At 37.2% G+C, this 18,584-nt stretch overlaps 1 protein-coding gene across 1 annotated transcript; it reads right to left on the minus strand.

The window, feature by feature from the left end:
* Nucleotides 1–287: 287 nt before the first annotated feature.
* Nucleotides 288–8,379, minus strand: LOC109046496 (nucleolar protein 8). The gene is given in 21 exon segments (XM_042749533.1): nucleotides 288–519; nucleotides 804–886; nucleotides 1,053–1,114; nucleotides 1,933–2,068; nucleotides 2,271–2,286; nucleotides 2,289–2,562; nucleotides 2,646–2,729; nucleotides 2,808–2,937; nucleotides 3,018–3,108; nucleotides 3,195–3,308; nucleotides 3,394–3,578; nucleotides 4,237–4,721; nucleotides 4,723–4,886; nucleotides 4,931–6,177; nucleotides 6,180–6,228; nucleotides 6,829–6,897; nucleotides 6,995–7,145; nucleotides 7,235–7,296; nucleotides 7,403–7,440; nucleotides 7,599–7,746; nucleotides 8,305–8,379. Coding segments are annotated over 20 exon segments (3,621 nt in total). The 5' UTR covers nucleotides 7,720–7,746; nucleotides 8,305–8,379; the 3' UTR covers nucleotides 288–459.
* Nucleotides 8,380–18,584: the final 10,205 nt, after the last annotated feature.

Genomic DNA, 18,584 nt, shown 5'->3' on the forward strand with positions numbered 1-18,584 from the left:
CCCCAAATGTAAGATGGCTTCGTAGCTTTCAAAACAGTTCTTTCTTTTCTGAGCGACTACACGCAAGAATCACAACAAATAACAAAAAAAAAGTTTGCCTTTTCATGTGCAAAACATATGTACTAAGTGATCTTTAATGTGGTACGTGCAAACACGTAAAAAGCACAGAGTAGGTTTTCTAGAAAACAACTTTGTGGGCTGATCCTGTGGTTTGGAGAAAGTGAGCGGGGAATGAAAAACACTGAAGCCAGCTGTGCAAGTCATGAAATTATTATCACTCCACCCTCTAGTGGTACAAACCAGCATTTATTCTCTCAAATCATTTTAATCATACAAAGAGAATATGCATCAGTTACTGTGCTTTTGAATAATAAATTACATTTATTAAACAGAATAGGGAAAAATGTCTGTGAAAAAACTGGTCGGAGTAAAAAATGTCTTTTGAATACTTGAACTTGTTTAGGTCTTCAGCGAAGGCCTCTGGCGTCTTTTGGCATCTCTGTGTTTCTTGCGACACTCCTGTTGAGGAGAAGAAACCGCTGTAATTCATGTCATAACAAAAGCAAACCAAATTTAGTATTTTTAAATGTCACAACCAATTTGAAATCTGTTAAACTAGGAATCCACAATCAGCTTCAAGCAAAGGGACTGAGCATAAAATGCTGTGTTTTAATAATATGCACAAACTATTAGTGCATTTACAGTAATATGTTTTAACGTTGGAAGGATAATGAAACATTTAGTATTGGTTGAAGTGAAATGATGATTTTTATTAATAATATTTTGTTTGAGATCTTTGGTACCTCTCTGAGCGACGTCCTCTTCTCTTCCCAGGCTTCCCTCTGGTCTTGTAGTTTTACACTTCTACAAAACATTCCTGGTCCCTCTGAAGAACAGACATTTGTACATAGAGTGTTTGAAAGCACAACAGGAAAAATGATCCTAAAAACCCATTTGAATTTAACCTCATACACAAATATGCTGTTGTTAGTGATTATGTTTATTTGATCATGAATGTATTACTTTGTCAAGATGAATGGTTTAAATCTCACCTTTTAACCGCTCATCATTTTGATAGAAAAAGAAAAAGGTCTTTTTGGATGTTGTCGGTTCCCTGCAGAAAATGAAGCTTTAATTAAGAAGTAATCCAAACCAGATTTACAACATTTTGTTGGTATATAGATGTATGCAAAACATGTTTGCTTATTTGATTAGTGACTTAGAGAGTAATATCTTCAATATTTGCACAGTGAAAAAAAAATCGTGTAGAAACAATAAGCCAGAAATTGTTAGTAAATTTCATAAAACATTACAAAGAAATGGCAAGTAACACATTGAATTAAACATGAAATTTGAAGGAGAAAAACTGAAATCTTTTTTGCAGTGTATTTCATTTGAATATTTCTGTGTTTTACATATTTTAAACATCATAATCCTAAACCTAAATTTAGTATCCAAGATTTTCCATTAGTATTTTTCGATATTGACTAATTTGTGATCCATCTTTTAAGGAAACTCAATACATTTAAGCTGGTTTAGCATCAAACTCTCTAACCATTAGGCTGGGAAGTCGTGGCCGAATGGTTAGAGAGTTTAACTCCTAACCCTAAGGTTGTGGCATCGAGTCTCAGGCTGGCAATACCACGACTGAGGTGTCCTTGAGCAAGGCACCGAACCCCCAACTGCTCCCCGAGCACCGCAGCATAAATGGCTGCGCACTGCTCCGTGTGTGTGTTCATGATGTGTGTGTGTTCACGGTGTGCAAGCACAAACTGTAAGTGATTAGTAAATACATAACACGAATTCTGAGTATAATGGGTCACCATATACTCACTTATTAAAAATGTTTCTAGTGATACATTCCTTGTACAACCAAGCACAAACTGTAAGTGATTAGTAAATACATTTTAGTTTAGATGATAGTAGAATTACTCAGTGATTTCGTTGGAAGCGGATTGGTCCTCCTCAACCTCATCCACTTCTTCCTCGTCTGAACTGCTGTCCTGGAAACGAGGGTCAGCTTGCCAAGAGAACTTGGCTCCTTTTACGGCCTCTATTTTGTACTCGTCTGATTGGCAAAAAAATTTATTAAAAATTATGCGTTATACTCCAACATGTTATATCATGTTAGAAGTCATCAAGATAAATAAAATACAAAAAATGCATAAATAAACGTATGAAATGAAAAATGTTTGAAAAACCATTTTAAAGTGCAATGATACACCCAATATTTTAACTACGATGAAAAATGACATAAATGACCAGTGCACCTGTTTTGGTGGTTGTGTCTCCGCAGCAGTGTCTTCACCAAAGAAGGAGAACTTGAATCCACCTGAAGTGTCTTCATTTGCTTCTGCATTAGAAGTGAAGGAAACCTCCATGTGTTTCATTATATCTTCAGGATCTTCTGCCTCTTTATCCCATGAAACCGTTTCCTTCTTGTCCTGGTTTTCTTTAGACGTCCCAAAGACCTCCTTCAAATCCACCGAGATGTCAAAGTAAACATCCTTAGAAACTTCAGGGAGTTTTTCAGCCTCTATGCGTTTCTTTCGTCTCGCGCCGCTTTGCTGTCCAGCAACAAAAACACAAATGTTTAACCAAGTCACAATGAGTCTAAAATCCAAAAAATTGAGTTGATGTAATACCTCTCTTTCTTCGGTTCCTCGGTCTTGGCCTCAAAAGCAGTATGTTCTTCTTGTGTCGGGTCGTAATGCAGGCTGGAAACATCTCTGCAAAAACAAACATAATCCTTTAAAAACAAGCGAAAAGAACAAAACATGCTCAAAGAACATCCAAAGTCGTCATACTTGAACATCTTGCCCTTTCTGGTGTTTTGTGGTTGTATGTTGGTGTTTAAGATGCTCTGGAGGATGTCTAGACTTTTCTTTTTCTCCTCAAAAAGTTGTTTGTCTGCATCTTCTTCTGGAGCTGCTTCATCTGGAAATTTGAAATATTAAAAAAGGTGAACAATTCTTTCAAAACCCACTGAAACCCAAGAATATAGTTGAATAAACTACCTTGATCTTCAGGCTCAGCATCACTTTCCAGAAATCTAGAATCGACCTGGAATCTTGAATCGGTTCCGAAACTGGCCTGCAGCTCCATGAGCTGAAATAAAGATGAGGACAGGTGAACGAGGAACCAAACAACCCTCTCAATCTCTCTCTATCCTGATCAAGACTCTCAATCCAAACCTTCTGTCCAGCTTTTCCCTCAAACTGGGGCTTGATCTGGAACTGCTCGTCCTCAGCACCATCGTCCTCATCTTCACTGTCAAACAGCTTGCTGCCACCTGGCTTGTTGTTCTTCTGTGGAATTATGATGGAAACATGAAAAACAAATCAAAGAGTTCAAGAAAATAAACTTCCAATACCAATCTTGGTCCATATTTGCCTTTTCTTCCAACATGGACGTTTGTTGATCTTCATCAGATCCTGAATCATCCTCAAAGAGGCTTTTTTTCAAGTTTGTTGGTGGCTGTTCTGGTCTGCTTGTGGTTTCATCCTCTTCTCACTCATCTTCATCAGAATCAAACACAATGTGTTTGCTTTTGTTCGCTTTCGCCACATCAAGTTAGACTAAGTAACACTAAAAGATTCAATACAATACAACAAATTAGAAAATGGTTTTAGGCCACTACAGACAACACAAAAACCAATAATCACTGTAGAATTAATTTATGTATGATAAATCAATTAACTTCACATAATCAAAACATATGAAAAATACAACGGCCAGCATAGACAAAAAATTCTGTAAACAAAACTAAAATATGTATTTATGATTTATTAGCAAAGAAACGTTTGTAAACCTGAGGTCAGTCAGGTGACTGAAAAAAATCTTAAAACATTTCTATTTTTCAAGTTTCGCAAGTATTAGTAAAAACACTTCAAAAAAATCACTTCTACACTATTTATGACTAATGACATGTAATAAGAATTAGCCAATGTTAAAATTTGATACTATTTTGTTTGAATAAATTAAAAAAACACTTCAAAAAAATCACTTCTACACATGAATTTAGGCATTACAGTATTATAATGCACTTATACAATAGATTCACTTTTTGAGAGTTAGATGATGACAGAGGTAACGAGCATGAAAAATAAAATATACGACACAACTAATACTTTTTAAATGAAAAGAACTCTCTTAAAACGACCAATAACCAACATTATACTGATTCATTGTGCATCCTGGCTTAAAATACTTCAAACTTTTAAGGACTACCTCTACTCACCACATTAGACAGGGCACCTTGAATGAGTTTCTTCTGTTGCTCGGTTTCTTTCTGTCGTTGCTCCAATGCTGCAAGACGTTTCTGGTTGTCCTGCTGTTGTTTCTTAGCATCGATCACAGTTGAGTGAGGAACTGTTTGGTGCGAAACAACATTCTCCTGAACGTTCTTCGAATCGGCAGACTTAGAATCTTTTGTCTGAGTTCTGGAATTCTCATCATCGCTAGTTTCCGATTCCTCACTAGAAGAGTCACTGCTGGAGGATCTGGAGGTCTTCGTCTGCTTGGGTTTGATTGAGTTATTAGTGCTTACAGTTTTTAGTTCAGTTTCTGGGATGGTTCTTGCCAGTGGTGTTGCTAAAGATGTTTTAGAAGTGAGGACTTTAGCATTATCTTCTTCCTCGCTGCTTTCTGATTCTTCACTGGAAGAGTCTCTGCTGGAGGATCTGGAGGTCTTCGTCTGATTGGGTTTGATTGGGGTCTGAGTTGTTAGAGCTAACCGTCTTCATTTGAGTTTTAGAGATGGTTTTTACAGATTGTGCAACTGAAGGTTTTTTAGAAGTCAAAACTCCAGCACTATCTTCATTATCCTCGCTACTTTCTGATTCCTCACTAGAAGAGTCACTGCTGGAGGATCTGGAGGTCTTCGTCTGATTGGGTTCTGATTCTGGGTCTTTGAATTGTTAGAGCTAACAGTCTTTAGTTCGGTTTCAGGGACTACCGATTGTGACGCTGAAGATGTTTTAGAAGTGAAGACATCTTCATCACCACTGCTTTCTGATTCTTCACTAGAAGAATCATCTTCTGAGGTGGATGCTTTACTCTCAAGTTTTTTTGCACCTCTTTGTATATTTAAAGTGGATAATTTCTGTTGAGATAGACGGTTTGAAGACTGCGTATCTTCTGAAATGCTTTGTTCTTTCAATTTAAGGTCTTGTTTGAGTCTTTTAGAAGATTCACCGTCTATATTTGGGGCGAGTCTTTTCAGGCTTGGCTCTGGACCTCCAAAGAGATCCTTCGTTCCAATGAAAGCAGGGAGAGATACAGTGTTTACCTGATACTTCTTCTTCTTACTTTCTTTCTCAGGGGTGTCGTCTACAAGAAGAGAAGCCAGAATATCTTCTGGGTTATTGCCTGTTTTTTTGGGTGGTGCACTTGGGGTCTTGGCTTCGTCTTTGGGTTCTTCTACACTTTCATCATCTGAAATCACCTCCGCTTTTTTAGCTAGCTGCTCCAAGTCGGCTAGGGAAAGATCTAAACGGTAGCAGTTCCCCATCATGGCTTCATAATCAGAATCTACACTAACATCATCCTCATCATCTGCCTCATCGCTACCCTCATCAGATTCAGATGAAGACTTGTTTTTACTGGATTCTGTTGGGGAATCCTGAGTAACAGGTGCAGATTCAGCTTGTGTTTGGGTCTTTCTCCGAGTGAGTATTTCATCAGTGTCTGCAGAATCATATTCCTCATCGTCTTTCGTTGAAGTCAGTAGGGACGTTTTCACGTCATCTTGTTCCACTCCACCCCAGAAAGCATTAGACTTGACGACAAAATCATCTCCCACCACCTCCAGGTTGTCGTCGTCATCCTCCGTGGAGGTTTGTTTAGGGTTCCTCAAATGTTCTTGAGCAACCAACATTCTGATTTCATCTTCAGAGTCAGAGTCGTTGTCGAAAACACAAACAGATTTTTGTTTTCCTGTCTTCACAGCAGAGAGTCCATTTTTGGTGGATCTGCTTTGTTTTTTGTTTCCAGTGGCAGCCGCATTCATTGCATTTCTCTGAGCCAAATTACTAAGAAACAAACTCAAGTCTATTTTGGATCTTTTGGGACACGGTTTCTGCTTTGGAAACTCCCCTCGTCTTTTCTTGCTGATTTCATCGTCTCCACCTTTAATCTCCCATGTCAGCTTGGACACTGACGTGACGTCTCCACAGTCTCCAGTCTCTTGATGTTGTGGCAGTGTTTGGATGGATCATACTTAAAGACGTATTCAAGAGTTAAGGGTAGATATAGAATTACACTGAAAGTATGATGATTCTCAATTCCATTCAAGCTTATTTGTATAGCGCTTTTCATGATACCAATCGGTGCAAACCAGCTTTACAGAAAATTTCAAGTTTCAACATTATATTTAGGAGTAGGTGGTGGTTGATGACTATGACAGAAAACGTACAGTAAGAATCATACAGTTAGTTACAAATGACACCGCAATCAAACGACAACTGCATTAATCATATGTTGTGATTAAACATTGCGATTCAGCAAAATTTGGAAGTTTTATATTGTTGATTCATTGTGATTCTGCTCTTCATAATGACTGCCAGATAAATATATTTTTCAAAAGATGGCACTTCACTACAAAAGCCAATGTGAGCAGACAAGAAAGGGAGAGGATGACAGATAAAATAAACAAAAAAGTATGTTTCAATAAAAAAAAAAAATTTAGTTTGGAAAATGCATCCGATAGTTTTTCAGATTACGAACATCTCAATGACTTGTTCCTCGCAGCAAAAGGGCACTTGCAAGCATATCTGTGTCAATGCTTTTAAGTAAATCTTCCAAGAATTGTGACATGGAAAAGGATATCTTGTTCTTTCCTTTACCCTTTAGATTCACGACAGGAAGTACCCTCCCAAATTTACTCACGACCCAATTCTGGAAGAGTGCATAAACACGAAACCAATGTTAAATCAGCATCAGGGCCATTTTTACAACTGGACAAAAGTTATTAGCAAAAGAAAATCACACAGACCGCATGGCCGGGAATTTCAGTTCCTGGAACAGCAGCTTTCATGTGGAAATTCTCAACGCCAGCCGCTTTAAACGAATCCACTAATTTCTCCTGAGGAATGATCTTTGGTGCCTTGGCCTTTTCAACCAGCTGCTGTCGTTCCTCAGCAAGTCTGAATAAGCAAGGTTCCTCCTTTCCATGTGGAATATATATAGTAACAAAAAGTTTAACCAATAATTATTTGTTGAAGAAAGTTTTTACCGGTGTAGAAAGCTTTCTTTCGCCAACTGAATAAGCAAGGTTCCTCCTTTCCATGTGGATTTTATTTAAGATGCCTACACCTGTGTAAAAAAAGCAAATGTACAGATTGATTAATGTCATGACAAAGCAAGCAAGAAAGAATTTATTAAATAGCCTAACTATACGTACATCTTTTGTGATGTAGCCAAATCTTTTCAGAGGAGCTCCTGCAAATAGATATTGTGCACATGTGAATAATATTCAACACATTATTACATTAATTATTACATTGGGTACCCAGTTAATGTAATAGAAATATTACATTGAATTATGTTGCATTAATCGTCAGATATGTTGTTGTTGTTGGTTTTTATAGAATTCTTACCATTCTCATCTTTCCTCGTAACGATCTCCACATCTGACACATCCCCAAATTTTCCAAATCTGTCTTTGAGGTCCTTCTCAGACACTGTGTGACCAAGACCACCGATGTACAACCGCTTCATGGCCAGATTTCATGCAAACAACCCCTTCTGCCTTCAAAAAAAACACAAACAACCAAACACAACTCCCCATATAGGAAGGCATAAAAAATAAAATCATAAGTGACACTTGACAGCGACAAAGATGGACTCAGCATTATATATAACTTTTGTGGGGGGGACAATGATTGTTGCTCAAGGGGGCACCACATGATGCTATGATCCCGTTTACTTCTATTTTGACAATAATTATAATTATTTAATTAACATGAATTAAAAAAAAAAGTAATATAGGCTAATTGTAGATAAATTCCTAAAGGTTATGCAGTACTGTACGTCTTATTATTTGCCTTGTACACAAATGTAAGCACCAATTCTTTAATTAAAATATTAAATTTTAACTGCATTGCAAAAGACATACAAGTATCAAATCCTGTGAATTATATGACTATTGAACGTATGATTATTATAATAGTACTGTACATACTGTATGATCATCATTTCTCAATACTTCTGAGTCATACTTTAACATATCATCGTTAAACAGTTCCTAAAAATATTCCATAAAGGCAGAATAACGATATTATCATAAACTCAAAACAGACTTACGATCACGCCAAAGATTCACATGTAGAAACTGATGTTACACTGTAACTGCTCCGCCGCGACACCGCGGACGTGTTTTTGGTTCCGCTTGCGAATGTAACGCAATGCTGTGGAACGTTCCATCGACAAAACGTTCTCACGGAATAAAGAAACGCAATATTACACAACTTTCCAATTTCTCTCATACGCGATGATAATTATACTCAGACATCAATATGTTTATAAACACGTCGCTTCATAATAATGCTTTTTAGATGAACATTCAAAGGTTTTAGGGTGTTTTTCGCCCCCGCAGTTCTCGTGTGGTATGTTCCGTGTTGATGCGGGATTTCAGTTCAATCAGTCAGAGTTTACCTTCAGAAGAACATTGAAGTAAGCTTATTCCTTTAAACATTGTATTTCAAGCTTCATATAAGTTCCACACAAATTATTAAATCCATATAAGAAATAAAATACATATTTATAACTTTAGATTTTTTTTTTACCTCTTGATTTGATTTGATTCGTCAAATCGAGCTCCTGTCATCTGGTTTACTCTCAAAATATCGTTATGAAAATATATAAAGATTAACAAATAACATATGGACAGCTGTTAGGATAATCTGTCGATTAGTGACAATTTATAAAAGAGTATGATATAAATATAAATCTCCTACAGAGTGTAATGACATGTATGCAGTGAAATTAATTTCTGTTAACTCTAAGTTATATTTTGTTGAAATGTATTATAATGTTATGCATTGGTTAGATAAGTTCAAAGGTTTTTGACTTGAGCTGATTTATTAGAAACATTTGCATCATATTAAAACAATACTGGCGTGCAAATGTTATTATTAAGGCTAAGTTTGTGTATATCATGTAGAATATGAAGTTATTTTTATATATGTAGCTCTTTATCTCTCTCTCTCTCTCTCTCTCTCTCTCTCTCTATATATATATATATATATATATATATATATGTATTTTATTTTCATAAAGTGTTTCTTAGTAGATTGAGGAAGATAATGGAGCAGAATTATGAGGAAGAGATCCAGATGCTCCAGCAGGAAATTAAAATGCTGGAGTCTGAAAAGGAGGAGACTTTACGGTCCATTTTCATGAAGCATGGACTACAGCGGGAACTGTTAGTATGCTCTAGCTTTCGATGGATCTTGTCTAGTGCATATAGCAGCGTAAACTGGACAAAAACAGACAAAAGCTAAAAAAAGGTATTGTCTTTCTGTGACATGAAAAAGCATATTCGCAATGAAATTTTTTTACTTGAAGACTGGATAAAATAATTAGCATTTTTCTTTCAGAAGGTCAGTCTGTAAGGAAAGAGGAGGAGCACAAACACACACTCTCTGATCACAGAAGTCAGAGAGCTGGAAAAAAACCTCAGACAACAGACAGAAAACAATGGGATCGCTCTAAATGAGTGTTTTGTGAAGACAGTGCACAGAAATGAGACTTTTGAAATCTGCTTTTAAATATGAAATCATTGATATTAAGAATATATATGAAATATTTATATGAAAATAATTTAGGTTTTATAAATGGGTTATTAACTTGTGTTGTTTTTTCAGGTGAAAGAAGACTTGTACAGCAGCTTAGACTTTTTCTTCCAGGTTGAATTTGCAGTGACTGAGATTCAGGTACAAAGAAGACACAAAATATGTATGCATGCACTTAATAGTATTAACACAAGTATTATTAAAATTTACATATACTTTCAAAATGCATGCAAAATGAATAACTCTTTGCAAAACAGGCTATTTGAGAAATTCTTCCTGCCAGATGAGTGCATGGAGATTGTGTGCTTTAGGAGTTAAGATATTCACAGCAAACCCGTTAAGTTAAGAAAACCATTAGTAATAATCTATTTTATAAGTTTGGGGTTTTTCTTAGGAATGGTTCATGCAAAAATAAAAATTTACTTACAGTTTACTCACCTTCAGGCCATAAAAGATGTAGATGAGTTTGTTTCTTGGAGCAGATTTGGAGAAATGCATCACTTGCTCACCAATGTATGCTCTGCAGTGAATGGGTGCCGTCAGAATGAGAGTCCAAACAGCTGATAGAAAAATCACAATGATCCACAAGTAATCAACATGACTCCAGTCCCTTAATTGTGAAGCAAAAAGCTGTGTTGTTTATGGATAAATACTAAAACTCTGTCCTTAATATTGCTTTCTCCAGTTAAAAAGTTCTCTGTTGAATTAGGAGAGAAATATGCATATGGACTTGTTCACAGGAGGAAGTGTTATTATGGATTATGGAGTCGTTTTTTGGCCAAAAGCAATGTTTTGAAGTTAAAATGCCTTTATGATGGGTTTGTTTCTCACAAACATGTAGCCAGGGTTTGTTGTAACCAGGCCATGCCCAATACTATGCAACTTTTCTGTGTTTAAAATTTGCTAAATATAATGTGCGAGCACATCACAAATTCATCTACCAAACCACCTTTTTGTCTTATCCCAAAACACCACGGTACATTTATAATAAGTGATTATTTTTTGACTATTGTAGCCTGTTCGGGTCGTCACCGCTGCGGAGTAACATATACTTGCGTGAATCGCCATAGACATAAACTTGGAGAAGTAGCTCCGGTTAGAATGTTCTTCCGCGGGATGCGTGCAGTTCTGTTATTAGCCACCAGAGCGCCGACATTTAGTGCTGCTTTAAAACTTACAACGTTCATATTAAGATGCTGTAAATCAGTTGCTATTTGGTTTTATTTTGTAATTATTAGCAGTGCTTGCTATGCTTTTTTGTTCATACGGTTAGGGGTTTGATTAAATCCTGAACCCTGTATAGTCTGTATAATGCCTCAAATCTTGTGATGATTATTGTTATACTCAACACTAGAGGGCAGCATGTTTCTATTTTAACCATGACATTTCCTTTCACCATCTGAGTTTTATGCACTAGTCTTAAAACGTCTCTTTAATGGATTAGACTCGGCATTTATAGTTCTTCCAGTTCTTCTTGTTCCTCTGAAACTTTCATGACAAGCATAAATCCAACTCTTTGAAGTCCCTCACAAATATTTACATAGTCGCATGAAATGATTTAGAATAGAATTGTTGGTTGGTGACTGATGCCACTCTTAAAAAGTTAATTTAAACTAAAATCCCATCCAAAGATAACATAAGTATGACGTGATAATGAAGGTTTTGTTTGTGTTTGAACATCTAAAGCTGAGTCAGAGTAAAAAATCTTTACAGTGAGAATAGTTGAGAACACATTTGAAGAGTTATATAAAGCATATAAAGAGGTAAAAGCAGTTTCGTGCTCCAGTCTTCACGACAAAAAATATTTTTCCTGAAGAAAGGAAATCCCATAAACCATCAGTCTCATGACAGGTAATATAAAAATGCAGATCAGCTTTGATTATTTAACAAGACTGTTTATGATCTTGTCTAACTCTCAGTGTTTTATTACAGGAGGTAATCTCGTTGTGGATAGTGTTGAATTCAAATATTTCTCTGCATTCGTGTCCAGTGATGATTGGTAACTGCTTAATATCAATGGTGTGTTTGTATTTCAATTCAGGTCATCCAAGATGAAGATGAGTTTGTTTCTTCAGATTTGTAGAAATGTAGCATTACATCACTTGTTCACCAATGGATGCTCTGCAGTGAATGGGTGCCGTCAGAATGAGAGTCCAAACAGCTGATAAAAACATCACAATAATATGCAAGTAATCCACACCACTCAACTCCAGTCCATCAATTAATGTATTTTAAGTAAAAACCTGTATGTTTGCAATAAATCGGTCATTAAGATGTTTTTAAAATTTAACCGGCTAAAATACGAGTCCACTACCGTAATATTACTTTCTCCAGTGATAAAACAATCTTATCTGAATCAGGAGAGAAATATGCACAGATCTAGCACTGTTTACAAGTGAAAACATTTCTAAATAAATATATTGGTCGACTTTGATGTGAGAGGAAAACAGGGGATGAGCTTTTTCACTGGAAGAAGCTGTATTATGGATCATATTTTGGTCAGAAGCAACAGTTTTAGGTTAAAATGCCTTAATGATGGATTCTTACAAACACACATCAGTGTTTCCCACAGACTTACACTCTGTGTGGCGGCATTTTCAGAGTCACGGTTTCGGTACGGTTCGGTATGTGCTATGTTTGGTGAAAAACTATAATGTCAAATAAAAATAAAGAAAATAAAAATAATCTAACTACAAGCAACAGCACAAATAAGTCAAGTCAAGACACTTTTATTGTCACATCACCACAGCACATGTGCCTTGGTGAGTGAAATTCTTGGGAGCGTGCTCTAGACAGTGCAGAAAAAAATTACATATAACCATACAGACTTCAACAGATGACAATGTGCAATATGCACATACATAACACATTCTACATTATGTAGACATATATATACACATAAAATATACGAAGGTGCAACAGGTTATACATGAACTGCAGTGGGTACGGAAAGTATTCAGACCCCCATAAATTTTTCACTATTTGTTATATTGCAGTCATTTGCTAAAATCATTTAAGTTAATTTTTTTCCTCATACACAGCACACCATATTAACAGAAAAACACAGAATTGTTGACATTTTTTGCAAGATTTATTAAAACAGAAAAACTGAAATATCACATGGTCCTAAGTATTCAGACCCTTTGCTCAGTATTTAGTAGAAGCACCCTTTGTTCTAATACAGCCATGAGTCTTTTTTGGGAAAGAAGCAACAAGTTTTTTCACACCTGGATTTGGGGATCCTCTGCCATTCCTCCTTGCAGACCCTCTCCAGTTCTGTCAGGTTGGATGGTAAACGTTGGTGGACAGCCATTTTCAGCTCTCTCCAGAGATGCTCAATTGGGTTTAAGTCAGGGCTCTGGCTGGGGCATTCAAGAACAGTCACGAAATTGTTGTGAACCCACTCCTTCGTTATTTTAGCTGTGTGCTTAGGGTCATTGTCTTGTTGGAAGGTGAACCTTCGGCCCAGTCTAAGGTCCTGAGCACTCTGGAGAAGGTTTTTCGTCCAGGATATCCCTGTACTTGGCCGCAATCATCTTTCCCTCGATTGCAACCAGTCGTCCTGTCCCCTGCAGCTGAAAAACACCCCCACAGCATGATGCGCTGCCACCACCATGCTTCACTGTTGGGACTGTATTGGACAGGTGATGAGCAGTGCCTGGTTTTCTCCACACATACCGCTTAGAATTAAGGCCAAAAAGTTCTATCTTGGTCTCATCATACCACAGAATCTTTATTTCTCACCATCTTGGAGTCCTTCAGGTGTTTTTTTTATCATGTGTCTTGCACTGAGGAGAGGCTCCGTCGGGCCACTCTGCCATAAAGCCCCGATGGGTGAGGGCTGCAGTGATGGTTGACTTTCTACAACTTTCTCTCATCTCCTGACTGCATCTCTGGAGCTCAGCCCACAGTGATCTTGCGTTCTTCTTTACCTCTCTCACCAAGGCTCTTCTCCCCCGAAGCTCAGTTTGGCCGGACGGCCAGCTCTAGGAAGGGTTCTGGTCGTCCCAAAGGTCTTCTATTTAAGGATTATGGAGGCCACTGTGCTCTTAGGAACCTTAAGTGCAGCAGAATTTTTCGTAACCTTGGCCAGATCTGTGCCTTGCCACAATTCTGTCTCTGAGCTCTTCAGGCAGTTCCTTTGACCTCATGATTCTCATTTGCTCTGACATGCACTGTGAGCTGTAAGTTCTTATATAGACAGGTGTGTGGCTTTCCTAATCAAGTCCAATCAGTATAATCAAACACAGCTGGACTCAAATGAAGGTGTAGAACCATCTCAAGGATGATCAGAAGAAATGGACAGCACCTGAGTTAAATATATGAGTGTCACAGCAAAGGGTCTGAATACTTAGGACCATGTGATATTTCAGTTTTTCTTTATTAATAAAATCTACAAAAATGTCAACAATTCTGTGTTTTTTCTGTCAATAGGGGTGCTGTGTGTACATTAATGTGGAAAAAAAAGAACTAAAATGACAATAAAAAAACCCTCAAATACAACAAACATCTAAAAATAAAATCTGAACTCAACACCCAACAAACCCACTTGAAGGCCATGCATAAAATATGCTAAGGTGCAACAGATTATACAAAACGGGATACACAAAATGTCATGGATGTGCATTAGATGGTATCCAGTGGTAGCAGATAGATTATTGTATTAAATGCAGGTGTGTATGTATAGTCCAGTATTGAACTGTTGAAGCCATATTGTGGGAGTATGCGGTAGGGTGTATTAGTCTGATAGATTGGGGGAAAAAGCTTTTGACTGTTCATTTTGTCTGGTAGACTGGGGGGAAAAAGCTATCCGTCAGTCGGCTAGTGTGGGATCGGATGCTGCGGAGACGTCTTCCTGAGGGCAGCAAAAAGAGAGCTTAATATTTGCATGCATTCTGAGGCGCGCGTTTGCGCGCTTCGAATGAGCGCACGCACAAATCTTCTCACTGCGCACGCACGCAAGCTAGTGTCCTCTGGCTCTTAAATGTCTAAACTGGCAAAGCTTACATGAGTTTAGTTTAAACAGATATCAACGTGTGCTGTTCAGGTCTCACCTGTGCGTGCGAGCTAGCAGGATCCGGGTGATAATGGCATAAATGACTGCTCATATTCCAGCATACAGCATTTGCATCGAACAAGAATGAATGGTTTGTCCACGTTTTGTTTTGTTTTTTTTTCATCGCTGTGAAAAGCCAGAATGTGCATCCATCAACAGAAACATACATTAGCCGAACTCTGTTTTATGTGTTATTTATAGCAAACCATTTTACAGATGTTGTCAGATTTAAGTTGAACCGCGGTTCTAGCACGTGCCGAACCATGTGTGGAGAACCGTAAGGTTAGATTTTTTTCTGCGAACCATTCCATCCCTAATGTATATAATGTAAATATAAAACAGCAGACAGGCTTATTGAAAATACAAGTTCATTCTCTGCCAGCAGGTGGCGCTTCTGGGGTGGCAGAAATACAGCGGTTTCCCTGGTAATGGCTGTACACAGAGCAACACTGCGACTGCTACTTTATCAAGCATAATAGGAGAGATGAAATGAAAATGACATCTAAACTCTTCTAAACAGAGTCGATTCCCTTCAAAGATACATTCATATAATAATAATAATAATAAACTTTAAAACACCCACTCCACATTTTTAACTTAACCTGTTACCTGTCACCCCGTCCCGTATACGGACGCCTACGTTTACTTCACTAAATCCTTATCTAATCATGACAAACTACATCGTTGGAAAGGTCTAAGACTCCTAAAAGATATTTTACCAATGTTTTTTGTTTAAAAATTATGTAGGAAAAGTAATAGATTAATTTATGACAAGAGTGCAACCCTCAAAAATCTACATCATAACAGGAGTTCTGACCTTGTCAAAAAAAAAGTCTTCTTCGTTGCCTTTTTCTCTGTCACCCTTAGAATAATCAGAAATGATATATCCAACTGAAAACTTAAAATCTAAAAATCATCCTTTAAAACCCATTTAAAAATCAGACATTTCATTACCACGAAAATGGTACATCAATATCATGTTATAAAATGTTTTTGTTCATGAATATAAAAAATTTAGTTTGGAAAGTGCACTTTCAAGTCTATGTTCAAAAATGTGAGTGACAGTTAAAGGGGTTTAAAACAGCTCATGTTTACTAAACAAATTTAAAGCCTTTTGGAAAATCTATTTGTAGAGGTCAGTGTTGAAATTGTTGCGGGTCGCCACAAATAAATTGATGTATGGGAAAAACTAACCCATGTTTCTGCTTCACAAGACCTTAACTAATTACCTGGAGTCCTGTTAATTAATTGTGGATTATTATGTTTTGATCAACTGTTTGGACTCTCATTCTGACGGCACCAATTCACTACAAAGGAGCCATTGGTAAAACTGCTAAATTTCTCCAAATCTGTACTAAAGAAAAAACAAACTCTTCTGCATCTTGCATGGCCTGAGGGTGAGACAAACTTTTCTGGATAAACTTTCCTTTAATGCAAATATTTTTAACATTTATTTTTAAAGGCAAGCAGATTCCATGGATAATTTGTACTCTTCACAAAATGATGTATCTTGTTTGCATAATTGAATCAACAGAAATACCATTAGGATAAAATCCAGGTTGCGCAATAGGTTACACAACATAAAACCTACAGTGTAAGTAAACATCAGGCAATTGAATTTCCAGACACTATAGAACAAAGAAGAGCATTCTGCTTTATGTTAGTCTTGTAAAAAGATACAAATCCAAACAAACGCCATACAAGGGAAATAAATGTATCTGTGTGGCTCATTAGCAAGATGCTGAGTGAACACTGACCAGCTGTTGTCAACGCGATGTGGGAGAGTTCCCGCACAGGTCTGATTTTCTCATTGAGGACTGATTAACAAGTGTTAGCAAGTATCAGGTTAGATCCCGCTGCTGGCTGATTGACTGACGGCAGTGTACTCTTGAGAATCTTTCATATGAGGCAGCGTTCAAGCAAAATATGCAATATAACCTCAAAAATATTCCATCGTTAGACAAATAAGGGCTTTGTTTATGTGTTTGAGGGGGTTCTGTTATACTTGCAGGCTGAAGGATTTGTTTATTCGTGGTTCAGGCCAAATTAACAAATAAATGTCTCTAAAAATTAGGCATGTGGTCCATATCTGTGGTAGCTTCATCTTTGAAGGAAGATCATTTGTGAAAGATTTAATTCTATCATGTTCTGTTCTATTGTATGAAGGTCTGTTCCAATGTGCTCTATTGTGTTCTTTGTTCTGTTCTGTTGTGGTATTTCAAATTTAGTATCTCCTGTTTTTTTTTTTGTACTCTGTTTTGTTGTGTTTCTTGTTGTTCCATTGCATTCTTTTCTGTTCTGTTGTGATTAATCCTGCCTTATTCTGTTATGTCCAGTTAACAGTTCAATCCTGTTGTGAGCTTTTCTGTTCTGTTTTCTGTTCTATTCTATTCTGCTCTTTATTCTGTTCTGTTTTGCTCTGTTTTATTCTGTATGTGATGTTTTCTGGTCTTTTCTGTTTTGTTCTATTGTATTCTGTTCTATTTTGTTTCTGTTCTTTTATGATTTGTTCTCTCGGTTCTGTTGTGTCTGTCCTGCTTTGTTTTACTGTATTGTATTCTGTTGCTGTATTCTGTTCTGTTTTATTGTATTTTTGTTCTGTTCTGTACCATTCCATTTTGTTTTATTTTTGTGCTAAAGCTCCTACAGAGCAGCTTCAAGGTAAGCTATAGACGGTTGCTCTGCTTGTGCTGTAATGAGACTGTCATTTGAGTCCAGAAGAACGCTGCACCCAACATAATGATGTGTGGATTTAATGTTTAAAAGTGCTGTGGTGGCGGTCCGTAACATGTCCCGCTCATTAAACTGTCAACAAATGGCACCAGCAAGACATCGACAGCCAACAGCACCCCACAGTGTGTGCACTGTAAAAAGTGAGCATGTGGACCACCAGTAGGTCACTCTGGATTGTGTAAAGCAGGACAGACTGTACAACTCCACCAGACACCTCAGGGATAAAAGTGTAATCTGTAATAACACAGTGTAATAACTATGCAAGCACAGTTCTGTCTTCTGTTATTACTTGAACAAGTACAGCACAAAACTTCCCATTAATGTAACACCTTTTGATGTTGACATTTCCAGCAATCCACAGAGAACACAGCTGAGATAATTAGAAGGTTAGGTTATTTAGATTATGTGTTGTACAGCATACTTGCTATATACTTGAAGAAATAAGAGAGCTGATGTCTGAACCTGTGACTTCTAGTGGGAAAGATTCATGCTTATGGTCAATTTGTTATCCAGCTGCTAGGTTTATCCTTTCATGTCATACAGTATGTGTAGCTTTATGGTACTTGGTAGCTGTTAAAGGGATAGTTCACCCAAAGATGAAAATTACCCTATGATTTACTCACCCTCAAGCCATCCTAGGTGTATATGACTTTCTTCTTTCAGACGAATACAATCAGAGTTATAGTAAAAAAAAAAAAAGTCCTGGCTCTTTCAAGCCTTATAATGGAAGTGAATGGCTGTTGATATTCAATAGTTCCAACAGAAGTCCAAAAAAGTGGCGTTCCAATGGATGATGTAGGACATTGGTGTAGCATAGGCTCCAAGATTCAAGATTTTTATTCATCACATACACAATTATATAGAGCATGTATAACCAGCAGTCCAATGAGAAGTGCTGAACACGGAAGCACAGAGGAGAGAGCAAAACAAAACACCGGTCGTGAATTAGAAGTACAAAATGAAGTTTTTTAAAGAAAAGTGGGTCCCTCTTACATACTGGC

Source organism: Cyprinus carpio, chromosome B22 (assembly GCF_018340385.1).
Source record: "Cyprinus carpio isolate SPL01 chromosome B22, ASM1834038v1, whole genome shotgun sequence".
Lineage (NCBI taxonomy): Eukaryota > Metazoa > Chordata > Actinopteri > Cypriniformes > Cyprinidae > Cyprinus > Cyprinus carpio.